At 33.1% G+C, this 27,353-nt stretch overlaps 1 protein-coding gene across 3 annotated transcripts in view; it reads right to left on the bottom strand.

Moving 5' to 3' along the window:
- The window catches only part of LOC129231307 (5-aminolevulinate synthase, non-specific, mitochondrial-like), a 64,173-nt gene that overhangs the window by 18,732 nt on the left and 18,088 nt on the right, over window positions 1-27,353 (bottom strand). Inside the window, exons 1-5 of one of the 3 annotated variants that reach the window (XM_054865596.1) lie at window positions 22,880-23,068; window positions 15,855-16,022; window positions 13,367-13,480; window positions 8,387-8,597; window positions 6,361-6,545 (exon numbers count right to left, since the gene is read on the bottom strand). In XM_054865596.1, the coding sequence (XP_054721571.1) occupies window positions 6,361-6,545; window positions 8,387-8,597; window positions 13,367-13,480; window positions 15,855-16,022; window positions 22,880-22,916 (715 nt within the window). In that variant the 5' untranslated portion in view covers window positions 22,917-23,068. Of the gene's footprint in view, window positions 1-6,360; window positions 6,546-8,386; window positions 8,598-13,366; window positions 13,481-15,854; window positions 16,023-22,879; window positions 23,069-27,353 lie in introns of those variants that run through there. The other 2 variants (XM_054865597.1, XM_054865595.1) reach the window with 2 other exon arrangements.

The following is a 27,353-nucleotide window of genomic DNA, read 5'->3' as shown; positions in this document are numbered from 1 at the left end:
GGAACCTTCTCACTCCTTCCCAGAAATGAACATTTCGGTTCACAGTGGATGAACATTCGTATGTCTTCATTTAAAGTCATTAAAACCCCTCTATCAACTGGGGTGACATCAACGGAAAAGTACCACATATTTTTCGTATTTTAATCATGATATAAAATTGAACATACAATCTGAAACCTGAGGGCACATAGTAATAAAAGACAACTAATGAATGAAAATCTTTTATGTGCTAGCATTAGAAAAAAAAATAATAGCTAAAGCTATTTAAATTGTTTTTCATCATAAGCTCAGTTTACTGTGCCCTCTCATATCTTGGCGCCCCGGTTGCCCTACTCGCCCACGTTTTCCTGCAAATGCCCCTGCCTTGTGCTATCTCCAACACCAGGGGTTCCGAAACTTTTCCAAGTCGTGGCACCCTTTGAACTGTTAGAATTTTGCCACGGCACCTTCAGTCAGATATTGGGTGTATGACACAGAGATAGATAAGTTTTGTAAAATTGTTTTATTTTGTTTGAAAAAATGTCTTTAGGTGCAGGGCTTCCACTTATTATTTACTTATTGAAAGAAGGCTTTTTAATATGGTGTCCCTCTCAGTTGTTATTATTTTTATTGAAGCTAAATATCTGAAACCGGGTAAGGTTTTATGAGTAATCATTGCATCTTTTTGTTTCCTTAACAACACAAATCTAACATCATGGACACTTTGCGTCCATGTCACTCCTTGCCTCAACCTGCGGTACCCTAGGGTGCCATGGTTCCAACTTAGGAATCCTCTGTCTTACTCATAGATGCAAACATGAGGGAAGTATATTTTCTATCTCTCTCTCTCCTCTCTTACTGTATTTTCTTCTTCTTCTTTTTTTTTCTTTTTTCTTTTTCCCTTTTTTTAACCGACGAAAAAACGGAGGAGGTTCTCAATTCGACACGTATATTTTTTTTTTTTTTTTTTAATGTATGACCACGCATAACTTTTTACATAACAGTCTGATTTTGATAATTCTTTTTTTATTGGAAAGGGTATACCCCGAAGGTGGTCCCATAAAAATTTTGAAAAAAAATTCCTACCCTAAGGGTGGGAAAAGGGGGTTGATTTGTTGTTCACTCACAGATTTTTAATGTATGACCACACATAACTTTTTACAAAATAGTCCGATTTTGATAATTCTTTTTTTATTGGAAAGGTTATACCCTGAAGTTGGTCTCATATAAATTTGGAGAAAAAATTCCTACCCTAAGGGTGGGAAAAGGGGGAGATTTGTTGTTCACTCACAGATTTTTTTATATATGACCACACATAACTTTTTACAGAATAGTCCGATTTAGAATATTCTTTTTTTTTATTTGAAAGGGTACAGCCTGAAGTTGTTCCTATATAAATTTGAGGGAAAAATCCTTCCCTAAGGATGGGGAAAGGAGGGCGATTAGTAGTTCACTCTAAGATTTTTTGATGCTGAATTGGGTATAACAAAAAAAAAAAAAAACCTCACGATGAATGAGATGCAGACTTGTATGTCTCTCGTGTGTACTGTCTTGAGCAGGTAAACGACAGTATCTGCAGAAATGAGTTTTCGAGATATTTGAAGAATTGTGCGCTGGATTCAGTACTATCAACTGGGAAATGTTGGAATTATATTTTTTTAGCGGAAACCAAATAAGTTAATTTGTACAACAAAGCTAACGTACAAACAATGATGACAAAATGCAAAAAAAAGATAAAATTGCAGTTATAGCCCTTTACCTGCACACGGCAGTGTAGACCTCTCAATCTCTGGTACTTGTGATTAGGGTTAGTTTTCAGTGCCAGTCGTCAAACATTTTTTATATTCAGGATTTGTATGAAAAAATAGGGCAAAGTTTAGTGATGGTGACATACTATTTTTAACCGACGAAAAAACGGAGGAGGTTCTCAAGTCGACACGTATTTTTTTTTTTTTTTTAAATGTATGACCACACATAACTTTTTACAGAATAGTCTGATTTTGATTATTCCTTTTTTATTAGAAAGGGTATAGCCTGAAGTAATTCCCCTATAAATTTGAGGGGAAAATTCCTACCCTAAGGGGGGGAGAGGGGGGTGATTAGTTGTTTACTCCAAGATTTTTTGATTCTGAGTTGGGTATTACAAAAAAAAAAAGCTCACAGTGAATGAGCTTCAGACCTGTATGTCTCTCGTGTGTACTGCCGTGGGCAGGTAAGCGGCAGTATCTGCAGAAATGAGTTTTCGAGATATTTGAAGAAATGTGTGTTGGATTCAGTAGTACTAACAATAAGAAAATGTTGGAGTTATATATTTTTTTCAGCGGAAACCAAATAAGTTAGTTTGTACAACAAAGCTAACGTACAATAGATGACAAAATGCAAATTCGTCAGCAATTTGTGTTATCGTAGAAATATCGATCACAGTAGGAAAATGCACACGAACATCTTTATACAGTGCATTATTCTTTAGGAGCCACTGCAATGCCACTTGAAGTTTACCTATATCAATTTGAAACTCCCTAGAATGTTCTAAATTTTCACGACTTTCTACTACGAGCACTAATCCAGTTTGATAAGGTTCAAGCGGAAGTTGTTCCGCCAGCTCGACCACATCCTGAGCAGAAAGGATTGCCTGCCCTTTGCACCAGTCTTGGCTCAAACGATTTTGAACTTTTATTATTTTAAGAAATGGCACTACTCTGCAAATAAAACGTTTCTCAATTTCCGATAACTCATCAATTTCTGTAGGTATTGCAGCTACCGACATTTTGTTCCAATAGGCCTGGGGTGGAGTTTTATGTCTTTTAATATTGTTTGAGCATCGTGAACAAGTAATTATATTACCTAAAGCTACCAGTTCGTTAGGCAAAATAGAGCCTAATTTTTTAGTTTGCAATTTCCTACGTTGCTGAGGATACAAATTTTTTTTTGCATATTGAACACGACAAGTCAGCATAAACATTAATTGATTTCTTAAAGTTTTCTGCGTTACACTGGTTTCTTCGATCGCGAGCTGCTTGTCGCATGGCGCTCAGACGATTAATTCTCTCCTCGGAAGATTCGTGAAGTACCACCATTGCTGAACGGTTACGAGCAGCATCCAAACGCAGCATACGTTCGTCCTCAATTTCAATTGAAACTCGCTCTCTTATCAGATCTAAACGATGAGCGCGTTGCTCTTCACTCTCATTTGAAAGTCGCTCTCTTATCAGATCTAAACGACGAGCGCGCTGCTTATCACTTTCTTGCAATAACCTATCGTTATTGTAGCTTCTCATTCTGGACAGTCTTTCCTCGCGCTGACCTAAACTCTCCTGCGAACGTGTTAATGTAATTCTCTTTCTGTTTGCTTCCAACCTTTTTTCTTTCTCATTAATAGATTCTTCTAAACATCTTTTCCTCATCCGAGCAGCATTTTTTGTAGGCCTACCTATGTTAGTATATAAAGCCTGCTTTTTTAAAATTATTTATGTAACACAACAGATAATTGTTAAAATACGATTATATATATATATATATATATATATATATATATATATATATATATATATATATATATATATATATATATATATATATATATATATATATATATATATATATATATATATATGTGTGTGTGTGTGTGTGTGTGTTAATAGCTAAAGTAAGGTAGGTAGATATTTTAAAAGTAATCAAAAATATAAGCATACAGATTATAGCCACAAAAAACTATAAAATAAAAACTTTTTAACAAAAAAATTGAACCGCCGAAAAAACTGAAAAGCAAAAAATAATAAACCATTTTATTAAACCTTAATAACTAAGTTCTTAAACTGATGTAAGTATACCTAAGTATATATTTTTGTAATAATTTAGAGTTTTTAATTAACCTTAATAACTCAGTTCTTAAATTAATGTAAGTATACCTAAGTAGTTTTGAGTCGGTGCCAAACAATAAATAAACAAAGATCCCTAAATTACCTAAATTTAAAGAAATAACCAAATAAAATTAGCAATGTAATGTGAAATGTCCGGCGATAAACATAAATGTTTCAAAAAATGCTCCCTCCACACGCCATCATTAAATCATGAATACTAGAAGATCGTATACAACAAAAAGTACCTCTCGTTGGAGCTTTGAAACCTTTGGGACCTCGCACGAGAGAGGCAAACAACCAGTGAGAAAAATCTTCAGGATCATGTATGCAATTAACGGCTACAGTTGTTATGCCATACTTACGCTGAATAATACTATGACCCACAAAACCATTTATTTGAGCTTTTAACAAGATGAGAAATCCTTCTTCAGTATGATGAACAATGATATAAACATTTTGACTGTTGTATATGAGGCAAAAGCTCAGTAGCAGCCAAATACTCGACACGTGCTTCTTCGAGACCACTTGACGACGTTCGGGTTTAACTTCGTGAACGCTCGGCATTTTCCGGCGAAGGGGCGTGTCGCCATACGCCACCGCTGCGCCTCACGCTTTACAAAAATAATTAATTTGCTTGTTTGGCACCGACTCAAAACTACTTAGGTATACTTACATTAATTTAAGAACTGAGTTATTAAGGTTAATTAAAAACTCTAAATTATTACAAAAATATATACTTAGGTATACTTACATCAGTTTAAGAACTTAGTTATTAAGGTTTAATAAAATGGTTTATTATTTTTTGCTTTTCAGTTTTTTCGGCGGTTCAATTTTTTTGTTAAAAAGTTTTTTTCTTTCTTTTTTTTTTTTTTTTTTTTGTCTTAAGACGATGAAAACTCATAGTTTTCAAATGGGAATGGAAGAAACCGAACTTTTTGATTAAGAATGAAATCTTTTCTGAGATGCAGAACTTTTACATCCGAGAGAAGTGAAACAGACCTATACATATCTCTTAAATATCTCTATCTATCTATGTAACCGGAATATCTCTCTTTTGAAATTGTAAAAATGCAATGTTTCCTAAAGAGAGATAAAAATGCTGTGTTATGGCAGGAAGAGGATGTGGTTCAATACACGGTCGACGGGAAGGATGCTTTCTCCTACGGAAGTTTAGAAGAAGCGATGTAATGTTAGGTGTACAGGTTTTGCTTTTTTTGCTTCGTTGAAAATTTTATGGCTAATCATAAAGCATGATCAGTTTAACAGTTCAAACTGCATATCAGCTGAAATTAACTGGATGGAAAAATGTTTAAAGAATAATTTAAATTTTATTAGTTCTCAGAAAAAAATTAAGTCATTATATTAGACTTATGTTGAGAGAAAACAGTACATTTGAAAAATATAATTTCAATTATCTTCTACTTTTGTAAGAAAAATGTTCGACAGTTTTTTTTTTTTCAACCTCAACAACTTATATTTGACATATTTAAGGATTTAAACTTGAAATATTATAAACACGTGGTTTTCAACCATTCTTGCTCTTCTCCCTCCCCCCCCCCTCTTTTGACCCATAGATGAGAATCCCACGCACCACGGGACACATTTTGGAAAAAGAATTTATTGAACAGTTTAGAGTTTCGAAATTTTTTGCACTAATTAACCATCTATTTAATAAGAAAAATCATTAAAAAAACCCATAAAAAAGTTTTTTTAATTTTAATTTAATTTTTTTAAATGGGCTTGCTTTAAATCGCTAAAACTCAAAATATTCAAGGTCAATTTTAAAAAATTTTCAAAAAATTATGCCCAAATATCTAAGTTTTAATTTTTATTTGCCGATTTAAAAAATATTAATTCAATAAAAAATAGAAAACAGTTGAAGAAAATTTTCGAAAAATGAGAAGATACTTTTGGAAAAAATAATCATATTTTTTGAATAAACGTTTTTTTTTTTTTTAAATTTGCCGAATAAAAATTAAAGTAAACTGTTTGAAAAAGTTATGTTCCCAATTTCATTACTTGATCTTTATCAGTTTTTTACTTATAAGAGTTTGAATGCGAAAAATCGGGAAAAACTGCTTCATGGAGAAAAACGCGTTCAAAGTTTTTAAGTTAAATATAATATTAGGTAAATGCATGCAACAGAAATAATTATAGCTTTCGTTCTAATTAAGATAGAAACAAGATTCAAACGTCCTTTTAAGGAGAAAAAAAAAGCTGAAATTTTTTTCATATGATTTAAAAAAAAAAATTGCAAAATTTGATGATTTTTGTGTCTCGGACTCCCTTAAAGTAAGAGGTAAACCTAAAATTTAAAAATAAGAAGTCACAGATACATTTCTATTTTCATATAAATAAAAGCATAATTACTTAAAAAAAAGTCACCGTAGTTCCTTTTATGAAATATTTAGCCCAGCGTCTTTGCTTTCAGATCCAAATCTACTCATTAAAAAAAAAAAGAAAAAACTAGCTTGCTTGTTTGTGTTGAGATAAATATGTATATGAAAACGGAAAAACGTACCTGGCATCATACGTGCTAAAGTATATAGTGTCGAATCATTCGCTACATAGCATGAAGTGAAAAGCAGCGCAGCCTTTTTCTTATGCAAAGAAGCTAATTCCCTCTCTAATTCTTCATGAAACGTTGAATTTCCAGATATGTTTCGCGTTCCTCCAGCACCGGCACCATGATGCTCTACAGCGTCACTAAAAAGATTAAAAATAATCAACAACGGTTCGACGATTTTACCAACCCTTCTAAAACACAAGTAATTTCAATAGTTAAAACAAAAATCAATAATATTTTTAAAGCATAATGAGTAATTTTGGGATGCTCATCCCAATACCCCAAAAGCGATGGTGCACCCTTCAATTGCAACAAAATACCCTCCATCTCCAGAATGAGTCCCCAAATAGTAGAATAATCCTCATCACACCCCTACCCCTAAAATTCTACATAATTCTATAATCCAGTTAAAACTGAAAACTCCTTTTTGGACCCTTGTGGAACAACATTCGTTGATTTTTTTTTAATAGTAATTGTAATGGCTGTTGAAAAAATATTGAAATCGTATTTTTAAAAGTAATGATTAATTAAACAGGGCTTACAATCATTTTCTTTCTTTCTTTTTATTTGCGAATATTATTGCGAGGAGCTGTATATTTTCTTAAAACATAGTTGTGACTGTGATCAACTTTTTTATGCAATTAGAATCACATTCGGTTAGTTTTAAAATGAAATCCATTATGATGACTCATACAGTCCTTGAAAATAGCAATCGTAACGTATACTCATGTAAGTGACCGTAATAATCCAGTATAAATGAACTAAAGTGAACATAATTAATCATGTCCCCATAGGAGGTGTAATGATTACAAATGGCTGCAATCATCTCAATGTTGTGATGCACAACTTTTGCTAGAAATCAATTTATTTTCGAAAGAACTACGAAAGTTGGTATAACCACTATCATATTTAAAATACAAATATCGAATATACATTTCCATTTACTTCTCTGGCTAGAGCCGATAGATGAGTCGTTTAAATTTGTAACATATTAACTTTTCTCTATACATATTAACCAAACTGCATCAACTAAATAATAGCATACCTCAAGTAAGAAGTCAATTTGTATTCATTGATATTTACACCAATAAGGAATTCTACTTAAACCTCAGCATTTGCACAAACCAATGTTTTTCGCAACATATATTTTTGCTGTTAAATTAGAATTTGCAATACAAATTACTTCCTCATACAACTGCTTCATAAAGTATCATGCGTGTAAAGACATAAATATGTAGTAAAGGATACGTTAATTAGACATTCAAGTATTTTTCAAATTTTACATCTTGTTGATGATGATGCAGATAAAACAGTTTTTGAAACTACAGTAGAACCTCTTTTATCTGAACCCCCGAGAACCGAACTCCACTAATACAGGCGCCACAAAGATGAAAGACATGTACTTCAAATAAAATTAATTTAACGCACTGCTCAGCGAGAGCGTTTGAAGTACTTCGGCATTGATTGAGACAAGCGACTTTTTAAAATTTTAAAGCTTTGGATATTTAGCACGTTGTACACAGCAGTACTGGGCTGTACTGTATTGTATTTTTACTGAGATAGATTTTTCTACTGTAAAAGGATTTATACTCTATGTTTACTATTTATTAATTTGTACTGCAAATCATTACTATCTTTTCTGTAAAGCTTGACTACGGAGGTATAGCAGGTGAACTGGAAGTGAAAATAAACCACTTTATTTTGTAATAGGTTGAATCAGTGACAACGCGCAAGCAGTCTAGTCTCGCGTTCTCGCTGATCTTACCTATATTACAGAATGAAGTGGTCCGCTTCCGCTTCGGGTTCACGCGTCATCTCTCCGTGGTCAAGCTTTAGCACTTATGATTCATTTCAGCCACCTGCTAGTTGTTGTTGCTCTACTGTTGTTTTTAAATTTTTATTTGGAAAAAATAGCCATAGAAATCAGACTAAAAATCACCGAATACAATAATTTTTAAACACAGCACCATAAATAACTTACGTCACCGCTTCTCTTACAGCAGGGTGTCTGCTCATTCCTAGATAATCATTACTGCACCACACTATTATATCCTTCGCATCTTGAGTGAACTCATTGGCGCATGGAAAATTGTTTGCTAGACGATTCACTTTCTTGAAAACCCTATACGAATGATCACGTTTCTTCTTCGCTATCTGTTCCTGGAAAAAGCTTTCATATTGAAATTGTTCACCTGAAAGAGAACATCTGCAATTAGTTCAATTTTTGGATATTTATGACTTATACAAGTCTAAAAGTTACACAGTAGTAAATATTAGTTAAGCAAAATTCATTTACAAGAATTTTATGATATCTAATAGTGAAATTATGTGTATTTCAAAACTCTGCGCAGTACTAGGCATTTCAAGACAGAGAGCTACAAAAATGGTAAAGTTTCAAGTTCATTCATACTTTGGTTCATTCATACAAGAAACTTTAGTTCATTCATACCAGATACCAGAATGAAATTTTAGACCAAACAGATTATTTCTCTGAGTTTATTGAAAAATTTAGAGTGACATGGCTTCTGAAAGAGTTAGTCGCCATAGTATTTATTTTAGCCATCCGGGAGCTCTGGCGTCCGGGATTTGACAGATCCCGTTTGATAATATGGCCCAAATCTAATTGGAATGGGTAGGAAGAGAATTCAGTACAGGAAAGAGATGAAGTTCTAATAAACTTAATCAACTAATCTCAAACGGAATGTGTCACCAAATATTAAATGAAGTTACTTTCATAGTTGGATAGCGCACTATGAAGGAATGTTGCTAATTTTATTGACTAGAAACAGATTTATTTCGTCCAGAGTCTAATTTTCAAAAATGCAGGACAAAATTTCATCGTTGTTTTATTTATTGAACACGGAAAATATCGCAGTTGGCACACACTCATATTTTTTGAGAACAATTGCACATATCTTCAAGAATAATGTTTTCAAATGTAAAATAAGTCAACCACGCGGTTAAAGGATGTGAGAAGTAGCAGAACATAAAAATAACAGGAACAATACAGAGCAGAGAAAAGTATCCTGCTAAAAGCGTGCTGATAAATAGCAATAAGCAACTAGTGTATGAGTCAAAAGCTAAGTTTACACCCATCCCGCAATCGAGAGCAGCATTCCAAAAACTGTCAAACACTACACAATCAAACAGTACCTACAGTTTTCAAAAAATCACTATGTCTAGTAATTTAACTGCTAGAAGATTTTGAAAGTAAGGTTGGTTTGTGGAGTACGACTATTTTTGTTGAAGAAGAGTGAACTTAGGTTAACTGTGAAGTGGTTGAAATTGTTGGCCTCTAATTATTAATCGTTTTGAATATGGGGTGAATTAGTGCCAGCAGGGGTTAGATTGTGCCACATAGGTTTTGGCGTAACTATAAGAGTGAGATGCTGTTTTTATTACAGATAGAGGGTTTGAAATTTGCTGCACTCTGCTATATCTTTAACGTAATTTTATTAAACATATTTGTATTGGTATTAGTATATATAATATGGCACAATCTCACCCCATGCTGGCACAAAGTCATCCCATTCGACGGTAGTATTCAGGGAGCTGGGAATTGCTTTTAGGCTTTAGAAGTGATTTTAGGTAATGGAAGAGCATGCAGACTGCTCAATACAAGTTGTCTCGGATTTACAACGCAGTGAGCGATCGCTATTTAGCAATAATTGCTATAGTTGCGTCACGGAGAGATGACGGACGAAAAGGAGGTGGAAACAGACCACTTCATTTTTCAATAGGTAGGATCAGCGAGAAAAAACAAGCAGCATTTTTTTAACTACTTGCTCGTTTTCGGGGATTATGCCTACTTCAATACGAAGTATTCTGTTTCCGTTTCTAGTTCATCCGCCATCTTTCCGTGGCGCATCTATAAAACAGGCGCATTTATAGGTTGGAAGCCTCACGTATGAGATGTCTTGTGGCATGTTGTGTTCCTCAGACATTTATGAAACCTTTTTTAATTTACTTCTGGCAGTTATGTTACATTTACAGCAGCAGTCACTGATAGTTATCTTGTCGAAGAAAACGTACTAACTGGACTTGGTAATGTATCCCTTTCATTCCAGACCAATTTTGCTTTTCAACAATTTTGCAATGCAATTAAACTCACGTCATATCTTTACACAGAAACCACCAGGAACTCATTACGCCCAAGATAGTATCATAGAACAACACCGTTATAGTATTGTTGACTTCTCGGTACGGACCACATTGTCCTAGAACTAAGTAGTACCCAAACGACCGATCATTGTGCAATTTCGCTGAACAGGCCAAGCACGAAGTGCTTCTATGTATCGCTGGAGGTCCTACAGCTTAAAGTGGAATCCGAATCACTAGCAAATGTCCAGAAGAAAAACCTGTAACAATCCATGCTCTGGCCACCATTTGACCCTATGTCATTGGCTCGAAACCATTTGCTCCAGCTATTCTGCCACTGGACACATCATTGTTCAAATCGTAAGCATGGCAGGCTCTATTTATTGGGATAATGTTCTGAAACATCAGGCGTGTCTGTTCAGATGTGAAGTGAGCGCATTTTTTTTTTCTTTTTAGAACAATGCCATCCTCATTATATGAACATTTAAAATCAAACTCATTAGCGTAGTTCAGAAGGTACTTTTATGCCCCAAAAAGTCTTCCTTCAACTCCCGAAAAACCCTTTCTTTTTTAAAAAGTGATGTCTCGGAAAGTGGTTTTCCCTATCGACATAAACAAGTTTACAAATAGTGTACCGGGTAGAAATCCGCAAAAAATCCAACAGAAAGCAGGAGGCAAGTAGATCCGCATGTTGCTGGTTATCTGCGGTTGCTGGAATCGATTTGTGGGTGACGTGCAGATTCTATTAGACTGCCATGAGAATGCTGCTTTTGAAGATGAAAATATCACCGCTTGGAATCATAGAGCAAGGAATTAGTAACTGGAGGGAGTAAAGTTCAAGCATTGGCTTAGGAAAAGCTGAGGCTGCGATCCCTTGTCACGTGATTCACCTACGACGAATGATTGACACGTTTTGCGCAAAATTGGTACGAAATAAACCTCATTTCTTCCAATACTTTGCTTTAAAATCAATCATGTTACTTGGGATCTTTGCTTCAAGAGAGAAAGGCTTCGCTCCCTCTATCTCTTATCCCTTCTCAATGCTTGGAATAATCGGTATTTACCTCTGCATTATAGCCCATGTATCTACATGAGACGCTCTTTGTAGACAAACAACTCTGTAGCATCTTTTCTACTAATTATAACTGCATGTCTGTTTTTTTCCTACTAATTGCATGTCTTTTTTTTCCCCTTTCCTTTCATGCTTTTTACTCATTTCTTATTCTACGGTATTTTTGCATCACTGGTTGAGTTCAAAGTTCTTAAACATACCGTCGCCTCAGAGCAACAGTAGGATATCATAGTGTTATTCCTGGGATTAGTTGTCTTACTGTTGCTCTGAGGCAACGATATAGCAGTTAATACAATAACTACTTTCGGTGCATTTTCGCTTGCTCGAATAAATTAATTTTAAATGTATTCCGAAGTTCTAATCTAAGACCGATCGAGTCAGTGTTTCTTGAATTGACTCACATAATTTCTTGCTGTTTTTCATTTTTTTTCTTTATTTCTATGAGTTTATTTCATAAAATATTAGGAAGCGGTTATAATAAAATGTAACATATAAGGTACTTTGGATCACAAAGAAAAGCACTTAAATCGTGTAACAGTAGGATATGTTTTAACATGCTTAAAAAGGATTGCAGTTACTTTCCTGACTGATAAATACTTCTAGCTAGAAAGATTTAGAAGCCATTAAATTCCAAAATCTCTGTCTCCGAAAGTGCCAACTTTTGTAGGTTCTAGAAGTATTTTTCTTTTGCTGTCAACGAATGAAAAATGTCTCGTTCTTGAACTTTGTTATACATTCCTAATCAGTTAAGTAAACAGATAATGGCGATAGCTAATGTGAATTTCAAATCTTATGAGATATTTTCTAGACGAAGTTCATTCGCGTAAGATAGAGTGCAATTACTACTCAGATACTTTGATTTATGTTATTGTAATTGAGTTATATAATATTACAAATGTATATACGTTATCATTATTTTGTTTAACGTGGTTTTGAAAAACACAAACATTCTTATAACTCTGGGTCCTTTAAAAAAAATAGGATAAAAAAATTATAAATCTGAGAAAAAGTTATGAATATTTTTAAAATGTACATCACATAGGAACATGATAAAACTCATTTTCAAACTCTTTTAATGGCGATTTTTATTTGTAAAAGTTATTTACTTTATCAAAGCAGAACTCAAATGCGCTTTTTGTTTAAGAGTTATTTTCAGTAAAGCTATTTAATGTTTTTTATTTATATGTACAAATTAATTGAATGTAATTTTTGAACAATTGGATGCTGCATTAAATTTACTCTTAAATTTTTTGGAGGGTTTTTAACAAAAACTGGTCTGTGAATTTAATAGATCTTTGAAAATGCTTTTCAAAAGTGATTTTTTATGAAATCTTGCCAGTTTTCTTTTATTTTCAGTGAATTAAATTTCTCTTTAAACGATTTATTCATTAAAATACCCTTCACCTTCTTTTAAAAATCTATATTAAAACTAGAAATTTAAAATTTTGTATATTTTCAACGCTCTTTTTTTACATGGCAATTAATTATTTATTAATATTATCATAATCAATAATTATTATTTTATTTTGTGAAAAAGTAATAAACGCCATAAAAATTATTTCAGTAGTGATTTTAAAGCTAAAAAGTCAATTCAGTAAATTAACCTATTAAGTTTTTTTTTTTTTTTTTGGTCCGTTGATGTAACTTGGCTCTTCATTAAAAACTGCGCAGTATTTTGCTGAATTGGATTACTAAACCGCCTCATTAAATCAAGAAACTTATATTAATGAAACAGAGGGAAAACTAATAAAATTAAATAATACAAAGGCTATCAACATATAAAACAAATACCTATGTTTTTCTTTTCAGTTAAATCAATGACGTCACGGTCAACAGCAGCAGTGGCTTCTGTCATTATTGGCTTCACGTGTTCAAGAAAGGGGCATTTGTTTGCAGGCACCTCTTCTGCAAGAAAAAGTAAAAATAAAAAGACGCAATCCAGCTCGAAATGCATACACAAGAACTAGTTTCATTACTTAAGGGTTCTCTATAAATGATGTCACACTTTTTTTTCACCATTTTCGACCCCCTTTTCCTCTTTGTCAAAGTGTAACGCATCACCTTGACTCTCCCCCTCCCCCCTATTACATGTCAAGCTATTTTTCATAAACATAACTTTATAGAATGCGTGATGTCACGTGTATTGTTACTCCCTCCCTCCCCCTTGTCCCAAACTGTCACAATTTTAGGAAACCCCAATTATAGCATGACATCATTTGTGGACAGCCCCTTATAAAATTAATTCATGATAACCTTCTGTGTTATCAAAATTCTTCTGTTTCTACGACAAGAGAAGATCAATACTGCCGCGGTCATAGTTCAGGCAAACGGCAGAATCTGCAGAAATAAATTGTCAAGATATTTGGAGAAACGCGATGAATGATTCAATACTTACAACAGGAAAATTTTGGAATGAAAAGTTTTTTTATGCACTTTTGTTTCAGCGGAAATCAAATAAGCAAGCTTGTACAATAAAGCCAACGTACACTATATGACAAAAATATAAAAAAATGAAAAAGGAATACCTGTACCAACTATTCTAAAGTAGTTTTAGAGAAACAATCCTCCTCCTCCTCCTCCTCCCCCACCCCCTAGCTCTATTCAAATTATCGACCCCGATTTTTTTTCAAACTATAGTAATTAAAACAGATTCATTATTAACTTGGTGCTAAGAGAGAAAACAATATTCCCTCAAGAAATGCGTAGTCTGGGGGAAAAAAAAAAGAAACTGTATTTTCCTCTATTTAATGACGCTCTAACGTAAAATGCCCTCATAAAATGTATTAAGTTTCTAGAAAAAACCTGAACTTCGAAGTATGATTTTGAAAGATGTGCATGGAATATTAGGTCTTTTTTAATAGTAAACTGATCATTCAGAAACATAGAAATCTCATTTCTGTACCTCAAAGTCAGACATTCGCAAGTCCACAAATGGCGATTTTAAGGTATTACTATATTGTGTGTAGAACTTTATTCCAAATTGACCCATAACATCGTAGTTCTTTGTAAAAAAAAATATTTTATATTTGTTTGACAGTGTTATTATAAGAGCCCAGTCCCAACCTTTATGTGTTTCAAATTCGTTTTAGCTGTCATGCAAAGTAGTGATAACGTGATTACGTCAGTATGGCTTTCAGGTACAGTGTTTACTCTTATTATTTTTTGACTATCGTCATTTACTTTTGCTTTCTCCTCATCATCATGATCATCTTCACATTTGCAATGATCTTCACTACTGTCAAATGCATTGCTTGTCCCATACTCTGGGGTAAATCAAAACAGCTGAGTTCTTCCAATTTTTTTGAAGATTAATTTATTTTTAATGTAAATCACCCTTTGTGTGTATTTTACGTGAATTCACAAAACTTGTGTGTGATTTTTCTTGATACATAATTTCAGATTACATTCAGAGGATTCAGTTTGAGCATTGTTGGTGCAGAACTTCTTAAGTTCTTAGATTGACTTTTCACTCCAGGATCCCCCGTACTCACTACTATTTGTGGTTTAACCAATTGGATATGACTATGAAAACAGCTCTGATTTTTCGTATCCTGACCAGAAGTCGAGCTATCCCTGGCCCAGCACCCCCAGAGGTATCGTTTCACTTGAAAGACTTTGTGTCCAGGAGCATATTTAACGTCCTCAAGTCACAATAAATGAAGATGGATCTTCGGCTGGCTGCGATCGAACCCGGGACTCTCCGGTCATTAGTCCAATGCCTTACTGATCAGGCTACCACGACCCTCTTTTAAATTGACTCTGTACATTGCGGTTATCTACCTACATCAACAAAAATGTGAAATAAATGGGATGTTTCCATTCACCCCCGTTCTCAATGTTAAAATGGAACACGGTTGGGTAGAAGGAAATACGATATCATTTTCTAACAAGCAATCATAAAATCATCTTCATATCCAGTTACTCTAAGCGAGTGTCGTCTTCGACACGATGCACAAAACTTTATCTCTAAATTCATCCAAAAGCTTGGGAAGGATCTAAAGATGAAACAGTGTGATAATGTTTCCCTTCGTCCTAACTTATCCTATATACTTTTAAAAATTCGTTACTGATAGCGGCATATAATTTAAGCATTCAACTTAGTAGGTCGATTATATTTTCGCATAAAATTGATCCGTGTCAACAATAAAAAATTAATAATAAAAAAAAAGTTATAATCAGACAAATTTTCTAAACAGATTTGCTCTAATTCATGGAGTGCACCTCTCAGAAATGTAAAGTTCTTATACATAATGATCATTAAAATTAAAGCATTATTTACCTGTTTGCTCTGTGCTCTGAAACGTAGTAGCGAAGTTCCGTATAAATGGACATTTATCCACATACATTTGTAGAACAGATGATCCATAATTCTTCAAGAACAATGGGTTCAATCCAGAAATGAAAGGGCAGTTTCGAACAGATATTTGCCCAAGGTGTCTCACACCTCCTGAAAAAGGTAACAAGTTGGAGTAATGAAGAAAAAATATTTTAAATGCGTTAATTCTAATAATTAATTTTTTAACCCAATTTTGATTGTTACGTCAAGAAATCTATGCATAATAATACTGGAACTATATTGAAGTCAAATCTGTAAATATAAACCTAAATAAGAATTAAAATAATAAAAATTTCGCGTAATAACTACATGACAAAGTAAAGCAACTCTTCCTATTTGATTACACGTTTAGCAGTGATGAAAATCTGAACAATTTCTGGAACCAACCTTGGACAAGTCCCACTATTCGTTTCAAATAGACATACCAAAATGCAATTATTATAGTAATAACAACTGAATCAAAAGTGTAGAGAAGCACATTTACAACTTTTTAAATTTATTTAATGAACTGAATGTAGCTTTTGCGCATTGCAATGTGCCATATTTTCTTTTCAAATTAAATTATTGATTAACAATCATTTAGCCATATATGATGCTAGTTTTCACATGCTTACTAGGAGTTTTAGTATTTTGTACTCCAAATTTTATATCCAATATTAATATCAAGCTATCGACGGCACTGCTGAATAATCGACTGCTCCATATTACAGTCAAGTGCCCATACTTGAGACATTTTGATGAATTCTGTTTTGAGTACTAGTAAACACACATGCCAGTACATCACCAGTAAGAAATAAATTATGTTACATTATAAATGAATATAGTTATCTTCCAAAAGGTTGCGTGAGTTAAACTTTCATGCTTCAACTGTATAGATAAGTTTTATTGTTTTAGTAATGTCGACAAAAAATGAGACTTTAAAGCATGGAATTAATTTTATTTACCTACGTTAAATGAACAGTAGGGTCAGCCGATTTTTTTTTTCTTTCCAAATTTCGATCATGGATAGTGCAAAAAAGATGTCATTGGTAAAGCAAAGTGCACATAAATTTTTCTAATGTTCTTGGGCAATTTCTTGATCGATTGAAGTTTTGAGCAAATGCTGTTTGATATTTTTAGCAAAATTAGTAAAAAAGTCTTTATATTTTCGATGACGGATAGTGCAGAAAAGGTGCCATTATTGGCCCTAAAATCATATTAATAAAATTTCAGTTGCGTAATGTTGGCAATTTCCATTTTTTTTTTTAACGTTTTTAATACATTTTATCGAGGCGTTAAAATACTGTTTTCGCCGTATTCATCTCAAATAATTATATACGATTTGTCACACATAATTAATTTTTAGATGCTTACTGTGTTATAAAGTACCTACTTATTGCTTACAAAATTAAAAATTTGAAATATGCTATTAGAAAACTTTGTGCAATCGTATTAAAAATTAAGGTTAAACAGTACAAAACTCAGCAAAGAACTAAAGAAGGAGTTTATGTACAGAAAATTTCCACCCGCACTCCCAACAGTGTGTTTTTTTCTTTTTCTTTTTTTTTTTTTTTTTTGCCCCATTTAAGACAACAAATGCTTTTTTCGAGTTGACTTTCTGCATTTCAGCGCTTTTATTTTCATTATTTTTGCTACAATGAAAAACCATATCTTACTTCATAGCCCTTTGCAACTTCCTGAGTATTTTAGTAGTACTATTTTTATTAACTTTAAAGTTAGCGCAGAACTTGTAAAGCACACTTAAGATTCTAAAATTGTTTCAGATTTTATGTTTATTTCAGTTTTTTTTTTTGAGCAATCACGATTGCTTATTGTTCTCATTTGACCGTTTTTGGCGTCCGTGCCTTTTTCAGCTTGGACCAGGCCTGCAGCACCACCGTCCACCGGCGGCGGTGCGGCTGTCCCCCGGAATCGACTTTTGCTGGGCGGTGGCGTCCATGTCCCACACACACGAACGCCTACACACACACACACACACGAACGCCTACACACACACACACACAACCGCCTACACACACACACACGAACGCCTACACACACACACACACACGAACGCCTACACACACACACACACACACGAACGCCTACACACACGCACGAACGCCTACACACACACACACGAACGCCTACACACACGCACGAACGCCTACACACACACGAACGCCTACACAGACACACACACGAACGCCTATGCAACACTCACTCACACACATGCATACATACACTTACGCACCCACGCACCCACACACATGCGCTTACACAAACACACACGCTCGTGATTGCGAAAAACATAATTTGAATTCAAGATGCCAAAAATTCAAATTAATTTTTTACAATTTTTTTTTTTTTTGACGAAAGACACTTTATGATTCGAGGTTCGCTGAGATTGGTTCAGAACCAAATCAAGCCGATTGTAGTATTCCATTAACCTGAACTGTAATTTTGGATCCTTAAACTCTCGACTTAATTGATCTTTATTTATTCTTTGAATTGCGGCATACTTTTTCTATTAATTTTCATAACAATGCTTTGATATATTTGTTTTTGTCCGTTGCCATTGCTGTGGTTGCGTTGTTGTGAATTCTCAGGATGACCATATTATTTTAATATCTATCAAAATCCCTTTGCATGCTCGGGTCGTTTCTTTAGGCAAATCATACGGAATAATCAATTTATGTTACGAACAGTACGACGTATCGTAAGGTCCTGGTTTATACAGGCCTATGTTTTTGTGTTCAAATTTTTTTTTCTCTAATGGTTGTGATTTCCCTAAATATGAATGAGGGGACAAACTAAATAAATAAATAAATAAATAAATAAACTTCCTATTTTTTTCATTAAATTTTCACTTCAAACTTTCAATATCGTAACTCTGCATCTCATTTCGACTATTTTTGCCACTGGAAGTATGTATTTAGGACTCACGGTTGCGAAAATAGAGGCAATGCAAGTTAAACGGGGACAAGCTGCATTAGGAGGCAAGCGTTTCTTCCAGCAGATGTCATAAGGAAACTTTTGCCACATAAAAATATGCAAATATCTGCTCGTTTCAAATACATAATTTTATGAACGGCATGAAGCATTAAATGCGTATTAAATCTTTATCTTTCTCAACTCAAACACATTTTTCTTACGATGAATTTTAATCTTTATCTAGTTACTAGCTGTGCTGCCCTGCGTTGCACGGTCCACTTCAAAAATAGAAGTTGTATCAAGTGACGCATGTTCAGCAACCAGGCAAAAAGAAAAATAATGTAATACCCATCAACGTATAGAACACCGCAATTTTACGACTCAAAATTTAAATTTAGACTTCTTTGGGGGTTTTTTAAATTCAAAACTTCATTCCTCTTTGTGTATTAACCAGCATCAGGTGCGACCTTTCCACATTGATAGCAGCATGTATTAATGAATTAAGTTCTGAAAATTTCAGAAAAATATTTGAATATTTAGACTGAAAGTAATTTTAAAACTAATGTACATCATATAATCGGAATTTTACCCATCAATTTTTTCCACAAAAGCTGTTAAAACTGGCAGGAATCGCAGACAATATTTTGGGAAAAAAAAAAAGAAAAGAAAAAAAAACTAAATCCATTATTCTTTTTGAATATATAAAAAAAATGGAGTTGCACAAAGATAGCTCAGTGATACATCATTAATTTTTCATAATTTAGAAGAAATAATTTCGAACTTTAAGTATGCATTAGTAATTATTAGTAATTTCGACAACAAAAATTAACCAGTTAACATTATATCAAAAAACGTTTTGGGCCTATTGTTGAGTTTGAGAATAAATCACTTAAAACAGCTATTGCGTAAAACCTAGATTTTCTCCAATGCTGTTTTTTTTTTTTTTTTTTTTTTTTTTGAGTTGTGTAACTTTCTTTGCCGGGGTGCGATATATGGATATGTATGTACTTTTTTAAAACTACAAAATTTCACTCTGACCATTTCGAAGTATAAATATGCGTGAATGAAAAACGTAAAAAGAGGGGAATCCAGGTCACGGGCAGTAGCGTAACTATGGGGTCTAGCGCCCCTAGCGAACTTAACAAATTGCGCCCCCCCTCACCCCACCCCCAAAAAAATCGTGAACATTTTGACTAATTAATTCGACAAATTAGGAGACAGTATTGCAATTTTAATGTTCTTATTCAAATAAATTCACTAAAACCAATGACATTTGCAATTCATTATTGAATCTATATAATTTTCGGTTCTTGAACCGAAAGAACATTTTTCAAAACCGTTTATGGCAATGTATGTTTATTTTATTTTATTTTATTTTTTCAAAATAGCTTTAATTTTAAATCAATTTGTTTCAAAACACTAGGAGAATCCTCAAGCCAATGATCGAGTAACCGGCGAGTTTTAACAATGAAACTGGCACCACGGCATGATAATTTGATGATGCGTTTTGGTAATGTTTAACATGCAGGGAAAGGCTTTAATGTGACAAGGATGAACTCGATAATTACCGATACCCGATAACTCGAGAACCTAACTGTTTTATTGGCAAGACTGTCATTTCAGGGGAATGAAGAAAAGAAAGAATGGTCAACAATGAACGCTATCTAATTGAGTTTAGGGTTAATTCACTAGAGTTAGGGTTACAATTTCAAGTATCAAAATATCATCAAACAGGCAATGGCTTCGTTCAAATGTAGAAGCAATTTTCACCCGTCATACCTTGACGGGCGACTTTCTAGTACACAATAAACATAATTTACACATTTACTAAAAGAAAGAAAGAAACCCTTTTTTAAAAAAAATAATAATCAAAGCATTTAAGAAATTCTGTTATAATTAGGAAAGCACAGCAAATACAAAAAGCATGGCTAATCTGAAATTGACTGAAAAACACTACCATTTACAAACGGGCAAAATAAAAGATATTCGCTAATTAAGGCCTCCCAATACTTTATTCAAAAGTCTTTTTATGCTTATATTATTTCTTGTAACGAAAATTAATACTTAGCCAAAGAACAACTATGCATTTTAAACTATACACGACAAAATGTCCGTACCCTCCCCGAAAAAAAAATGGAATCACCCGGCGTAGAACGCCTTCCCCCACCGCTCCCTGGTACACAAATTGTGTATAGTGATAGACTGTGTGTAATATTTAGCTAACTCAGTGAATCGGAATGGAATTTCACGCCACGGGAATTCCCCTTTTTTTAAAAAACATTTTTCTACTTACTTTTTTCTACTAACTCTTTTTTTTTTAATTCCAAAAAAAAAAAATCTCCCCCCCCCCTCTTCTAAATCAGTCGAAATGCCGCTCCCCTGGCAAGAGCAACTCCTGCCAACCGCTAGTTACGCTGCTGGTCACGGGAACACTTTAGAAAACACTTCTCATGTAAAATATGCAAAATACATGCCATAGTAAACATACTTGTTTCAAATCACGATAAAAAAATTCTTTTCGTTATTCAGTATGAAGTTGAGAGAATGAAAATGTAAATTAATGAATGTAATTCACTACCTTACAATTAGGAAAACAATTAATAATTTAGAAAAGCAATTAATAATTTAGGAAAACATTTCTCATGTCAAATGCTTAATATACATGCGTTTTTTACACACTTGCTTAAAACCACATTAAAGAATTCTTTCCTTTTTAACACGCTTTTATCGGCTTCACTTGTATGTTTGTGAGTAACTCTCCTTTGGACCAAGAGCTAGTGGCTTATTACTGTTAGTACATTCCAACACTTTATGAGCGTTTGTTGCCGAGCGTTCTAAGGCGCGGGTCTTCGCTGACGTCCACCTCCGGGAATCATTGGAAGTGCGTTCTGATCCCGTCTACATCGAAATTAAATTTATAATCTTGCAACTCAATTTTCGCCCTTTTTTTGTGATCGGATTCTTTTAAGATTTGGAATGCAACCTCAGACCCGATGACAATGCAATATTCTATAATCAAATTAATTTATTAACGATAAATTATTAGTTTATTCTAATTAACACGCTTTTATTAGCTTAACTTGTATATTTGTGGGTCCAACTTTCCTTTGGACAAATAGCCAGTGGCTTATTAAAATTACTTACAAATCAGAGCTGCGGAGTGTAAAAATGTTTGCACATGGAATTTACCAGAAAGCATTCAAAATGTCCGATGCAAATAAAGCAATAGAATACTAAGATACATTCCATTATAAATTAAAAAATAGTTTAAAAAACAAAAAAAACACGTTTTAGTAGCAAAATGAAAAAAAAAGTTAAAAATAATCTTTGGATGACAAGTATACAAAGTAATTGACCAAACACTTAATTTTACTGTAATAAAAAAAAAGCGTGGGGGGTTGCCTATTTACATTTCTGCATGGATAACAAGTGGGAGAAATTTAAGACAACTGATAAGAAGCCCCCCACGCTTTTTTTTATTACAGTAAAGTTAAGTGTTTGATCAATTACTTTATATACTTGTCATCCAAAGATTATTTTAAACTTTTTAGTTCATTTTGCTACCAAAGCATATTTTTTTTAGTTTTTTAAACTATTATTTTATTTAGTATAAAGTTGCGAGAATGAAAATGTAAAAGTAATGAATATGGGTCACGACCTTAACAGTTTGGAAAACACTGCTTGTAAACAATAATAAAATCAATATGCATGCATTAGTATACAAACTTGTCGGAAACCACATTAAGAAGTTCATTTATTTTATAATAATAATTCGTTCATGATTCTTTCACTCACCGTATAAAAGTGCGTGAATGAAAATGTAAAAGTAGTGAATAAAATTTTAAATTTAAATCTTTATACTAAATCCTTTTTTGTATTTTTTGCTGTAACTGTTCATAATCTGCCATTAAAACCAAAAATAATAAAATTGTAAAAAAAAAATAAATGAAAAAAGCAAGTAAATCGATAAAGAGAACTGTATTCTGTCATGACTTTTCTTCCTTCGTGAAAAGTTCATAAATATAACTCACATTTGTATTGAAAAATGCTCATACCTGAATATAAACTGTTTACAAGAACAGAATTTACCATGACTAGTCAGTAGTTTTAAAATTTTCTTAACAAATTCAGGAATCCAAAGAACGGGTTATTTCTCTTACAGAGACTGAAAAGAGCTTTTCGGTTTTCTTCGTGTATATAAACTTGTTAAGTAACAGGTGCAAGTTGTCACGTGGTTTATATCACTTGTTGATTTTTTTCCGTTGCCTTTTTTTTTTTTCTAACCCTTCGGGCTTTATCTGATTTCCGCATAGTTACGTAAGCAAAGCGACGTCAGATAGAATATTAGAAAAAAGTAAAAATTGATGCTGCAGAGCAACCGTGCTGCCAGTGTTTCAAAAAACACTGTAATTTCCCTTTTCAACACCCTTGCTTTTTCGATTTAGTAGCTTATCGAATGAAGGTTAATAAAACACTTCAAATACAATCCAGCTGTTTCAATTCACTTTTATTACTTCGTTCGGGAGAAATCACTTCGCAAAGATTCGGAGCGATTAAATTCCTCAGTTTTATGTCCCATTTCTAATCAAACATTAATGTTATTGCTGTATAAAAGGAATAGTGTTGAAAAATAAGTGCAATTGAGATGACATTGATCCAGTGTTAAAATAAAAGTTTATTTTTGCATTTGAAAATACAGTAAAACCTGTAAAGTTGATTACCCTTTTAAGTTGACCACCTGTCTAAGTTGACCACTATTTTCAGGCACAGAATTAGGTTTACATCATATAATTCAACCTCTATAAGTCGACCACCTGTTTAAGTTGACCACTAAAGTAGTGCACCGCGAGTGGTCAACTTACACAGGTTTCACTGTACTGATAATTTTCACAAATCCGGTAATCAACGACCGGGGAAACTAATTTAAAGTAGGGGAATATGGGGCAAAGTGAAAGAGCGGGGCAAAGTGAAATGGTGAAATATTTACTGTGCTTTTAGTGCCACCTATCTGGTAATATTTTAACTATGTAGTACCATATGTAGTCTATTCCATTCAAGAAAAAATACCTCTGAAAACTATAGAATACGATAATACAAGCAATTTTCAGAAATTGATACTCATATTGTAATATTTTGTTGTAAGTCAAAAATTATTTTTGGCATTATTAAATTATAAAGTTCTTGTAATTATCAGTTGAAATATTAATTGGGCTCTTCTAATATTCGGTGCAGTATTTATTTAGTTAATATTAAGCTTACTTGTATTTTAAGTATTTTTTACAATTAGACAAGTACAAGCGAGGCAAACTGGATGGGGCAAAGTTAAATAGTTAATTTCGTTTAATTGTTCAATCATTTATTAAATCTTTCACAGATTTTTTATTAATTACTTTATCAACATACCTTAATTTAGCAATTCACTTATTTATTCATTCATTCATTCATTTTCTTTTCTTTTCTTTTTTTTTGCATTCACTCTTTTACTTACTCATTTACTTGTCCTCATACATTAATTACAAGGGCGCCCATATGGGGAGGGGGCAAGTGGAGGCTTAATGAATAAGTTATTAAAATGTCAACATTTAATAACTCTAAACTGTTCTGAAATCGGTTTCTATGGGGAAAATATCCTGCTAAACCATGAGGAAAATATCTGACCCCCCCCCCTCCTTAAAATTTTGCATATGGGCGCCTTTGATTAATTAGTTATTTTATTCAATTACTCGTTTATTTATTCTTTTTTAGTATAATTTTATTTATGCAATCAATATTTTATTTACTGATTTACTTGATCAAAATACTTTTTATAGTTGAATAGAAAATATTTCACTACAAAAATATTTCATTTTTCACTTTGCCCCGTGAAAAAAAAATGAAAAATTTCCACTTTTTTTTTAAAGCGAAAATTTACTGCCAAAAATAAAAAATAATATTTCAATGAAAGTTTTATTATAAAATACAATGTTTTTTCTTCATGTACTGTAATTTTAAAAATAAATTTCCAATTTGTTCATTTTGAAAAAGCTTCGTCATCTTAACAATTTCACTTTGCCCCACATTCCCCTAATAAGAAGAAAATCAATAAAATTATAATACTTTATGCGAAGTAATAAGAACAGTAAAAAGAACTAATTTTTATTAACAATATTTAAGTAAAATAGTAGAATTAATTGCTGAAATATAACAGAAATAGCTAAAGCTCATTAAATACTAACTTAAAGTGCAACAATTAAATACATAACCAAAAGAATACTAATTATCTGAGTTATAGTTAGTCGAATTCCCAATCATCCGAATCGTACTTTAGTGAGGAGATAAAAACGATAAAATTTTGATAATTTCAAAAATGAAGGAAAATAAAGACCCAGGATTTATATATGTTGTGCTTTATATAATTACTAGCTTATTACCCGGCGTTGCCCGGGTGCTTCTCAATGCAACATATCATTTAGATAATTAAATGGATGAATTCTATCTAAATGAGAGTAAAAAAACTGCATTCACACCACTCTAGGCTCTAATTTTCAAAAGACTGTAAATAGCACAGAAAGTTGAGCATTTGCAGGAAAAATAGCATCAAGTAAAAACGAAAAAGCAATGAGACATGTTATCGGGGCTCTGTCAACGATATTCTTTGGTTCTGCCGTGTCCACTGGCACGTTATCTGCGGTTGAATCAGACGGGCGGTACATCCAATGTCTTAATGCAGAGACAAATGATTGTCTTGTATATCTTGAGGGACAACCTTTTGCTGGTGCTTCGAATACGAAAACCATTGTGCTGCCTTTGACGGTTTTGTATACCTCAAGACATTAAAGCATGCTATAGTACTCTTTACATACATTTTATTCTGGAAAAAAAAATCTTGGAGTGTTTTCCTAGAAAGAGTCGTTAATAAATTCAATGGCTTTTATCAGTTACAAATATAAGCAAAATATGCCACCGTTACAATATTTTCAGATATGAAAATCATCCTCAATGGTCCAAAAGCTAAACAGATAGTCCACTGTACAGAAAATAAGGAATTCGGTCATTGTTATTAATAGCCGTTAACATTTCGTTTTACGGATAATTGGCGGTGTTTTTACTTTCAAGGTTTCACGTTGTTAGGTAGACTCATTTTATAATTTTTTGCAAGTGTTCAGGAATGTAAGCACATTCCGTAGAAAACGTTCACTTAGTATAAATAACTTCACAAAATGTGTCTGTTTTCCCTTTCCGTGGCGATTTAGTAGCATGCCGTGGAGTAATATTAGATAAGTGTAAATTGCATAAAAAGACGTACGTCAACTACATTTTATTTCCTATATTTATTTCAAATTTCTATTTTCGTAGGTAAAAATGACAGTTAGATATTAATATTGGTGTCTTGCAACGATTCAAAATTTGTCTAGATTAAAATTTTATTTCAAATTTTTAAAACCTCACACTTGCCGTAAATGTTGTTCATGATAACTGAAACTGATGCAGGTAGTAAGATCACTTATTTAGGTTTGCTGCTCTGAAGTATTCCGTTGAGAATATCGAAATTTTAATTTGCAGAGGCACAGTCGTCATAAGGGGTAAGAATGGTTCCACTGAATAATAGTTGCCACAGAAATAGTTACAGTTAATATTTTAAGATACATAAAGCATTAAAAATGGAGTACGTGGACGCGAACTTATGAAACGAACTATATAAAGCCAGTCAATTGAACTGCCTTATAGAAAAAGAAATAGGCGTGCACATTTTGGTCACTATCCGCGTCGTTTTTTTTTTTTTTTTTTTCAATTATTTGCAAGCCAAGAAATTAAAAGAAAGAAAAAAACCGTCTTGTTTCTACTTACAACTGTATAATAGACAATTCTTTTGTTTATGTTTTACAAAAACTTGTTGCACATTCTGTTCCCCGTATCCGCAGCTTCAAAACGAAGGAAATGTATTTCCACGTTTAGAAACGTAATCCAAGTACTAAAAAGTTAAATTATTCAAAATTTTCTAATTCTTAAATTTAACTCAAATCTTGCTCCTAAATACAATTTTTAGTCCCCCTTCCAGCAGCAAAATGAGATACATTTTTGAATGAACCCAACCTTAAGCATGCAACATAAAATTATCTATATGGGAAATAGGTAAATTTCACATGCATTTAAAGTACTTAATCGCCTGCCCTTCTGACTTATTGATCGTGATACAGAACTTAAGTCTCAGTGGAGATTTTAATTTCTTGAAGTTTAAAGAATGATGTATTGCGATTAGCGGACATACGTGAGATACAAATCGTTTCACCTTATCCCTCCACTGTGAACAGAGTTGCTTCTATAACACTGATACGTATCCATTTTTATCTTATAGCATTTTTTCAATGACGGTTGAATTACTTAGTGGTAGTTACAAACAGTAATATTTCTCGATTGTTTACAATAAAAGTTATCGAACTGAGAGTCTTGTAACTGGAAATGGAGCTTCTCAACTAATTTCCCTATGAAGACTAAAACAAAAGAACTTTATAATGTGGCGTAATATTTCATCATGCCCATTTCAGTAGC

The sequence above is a fragment of the Uloborus diversus genome, chromosome 10 (genome assembly GCF_026930045.1).
Source record: "Uloborus diversus isolate 005 chromosome 10, Udiv.v.3.1, whole genome shotgun sequence".
Classification (NCBI taxonomy): domain Eukaryota; kingdom Metazoa; phylum Arthropoda; class Arachnida; order Araneae; family Uloboridae; genus Uloborus; species Uloborus diversus.
This window is presented reverse-complemented; position numbering and strand designations above follow the sequence as displayed.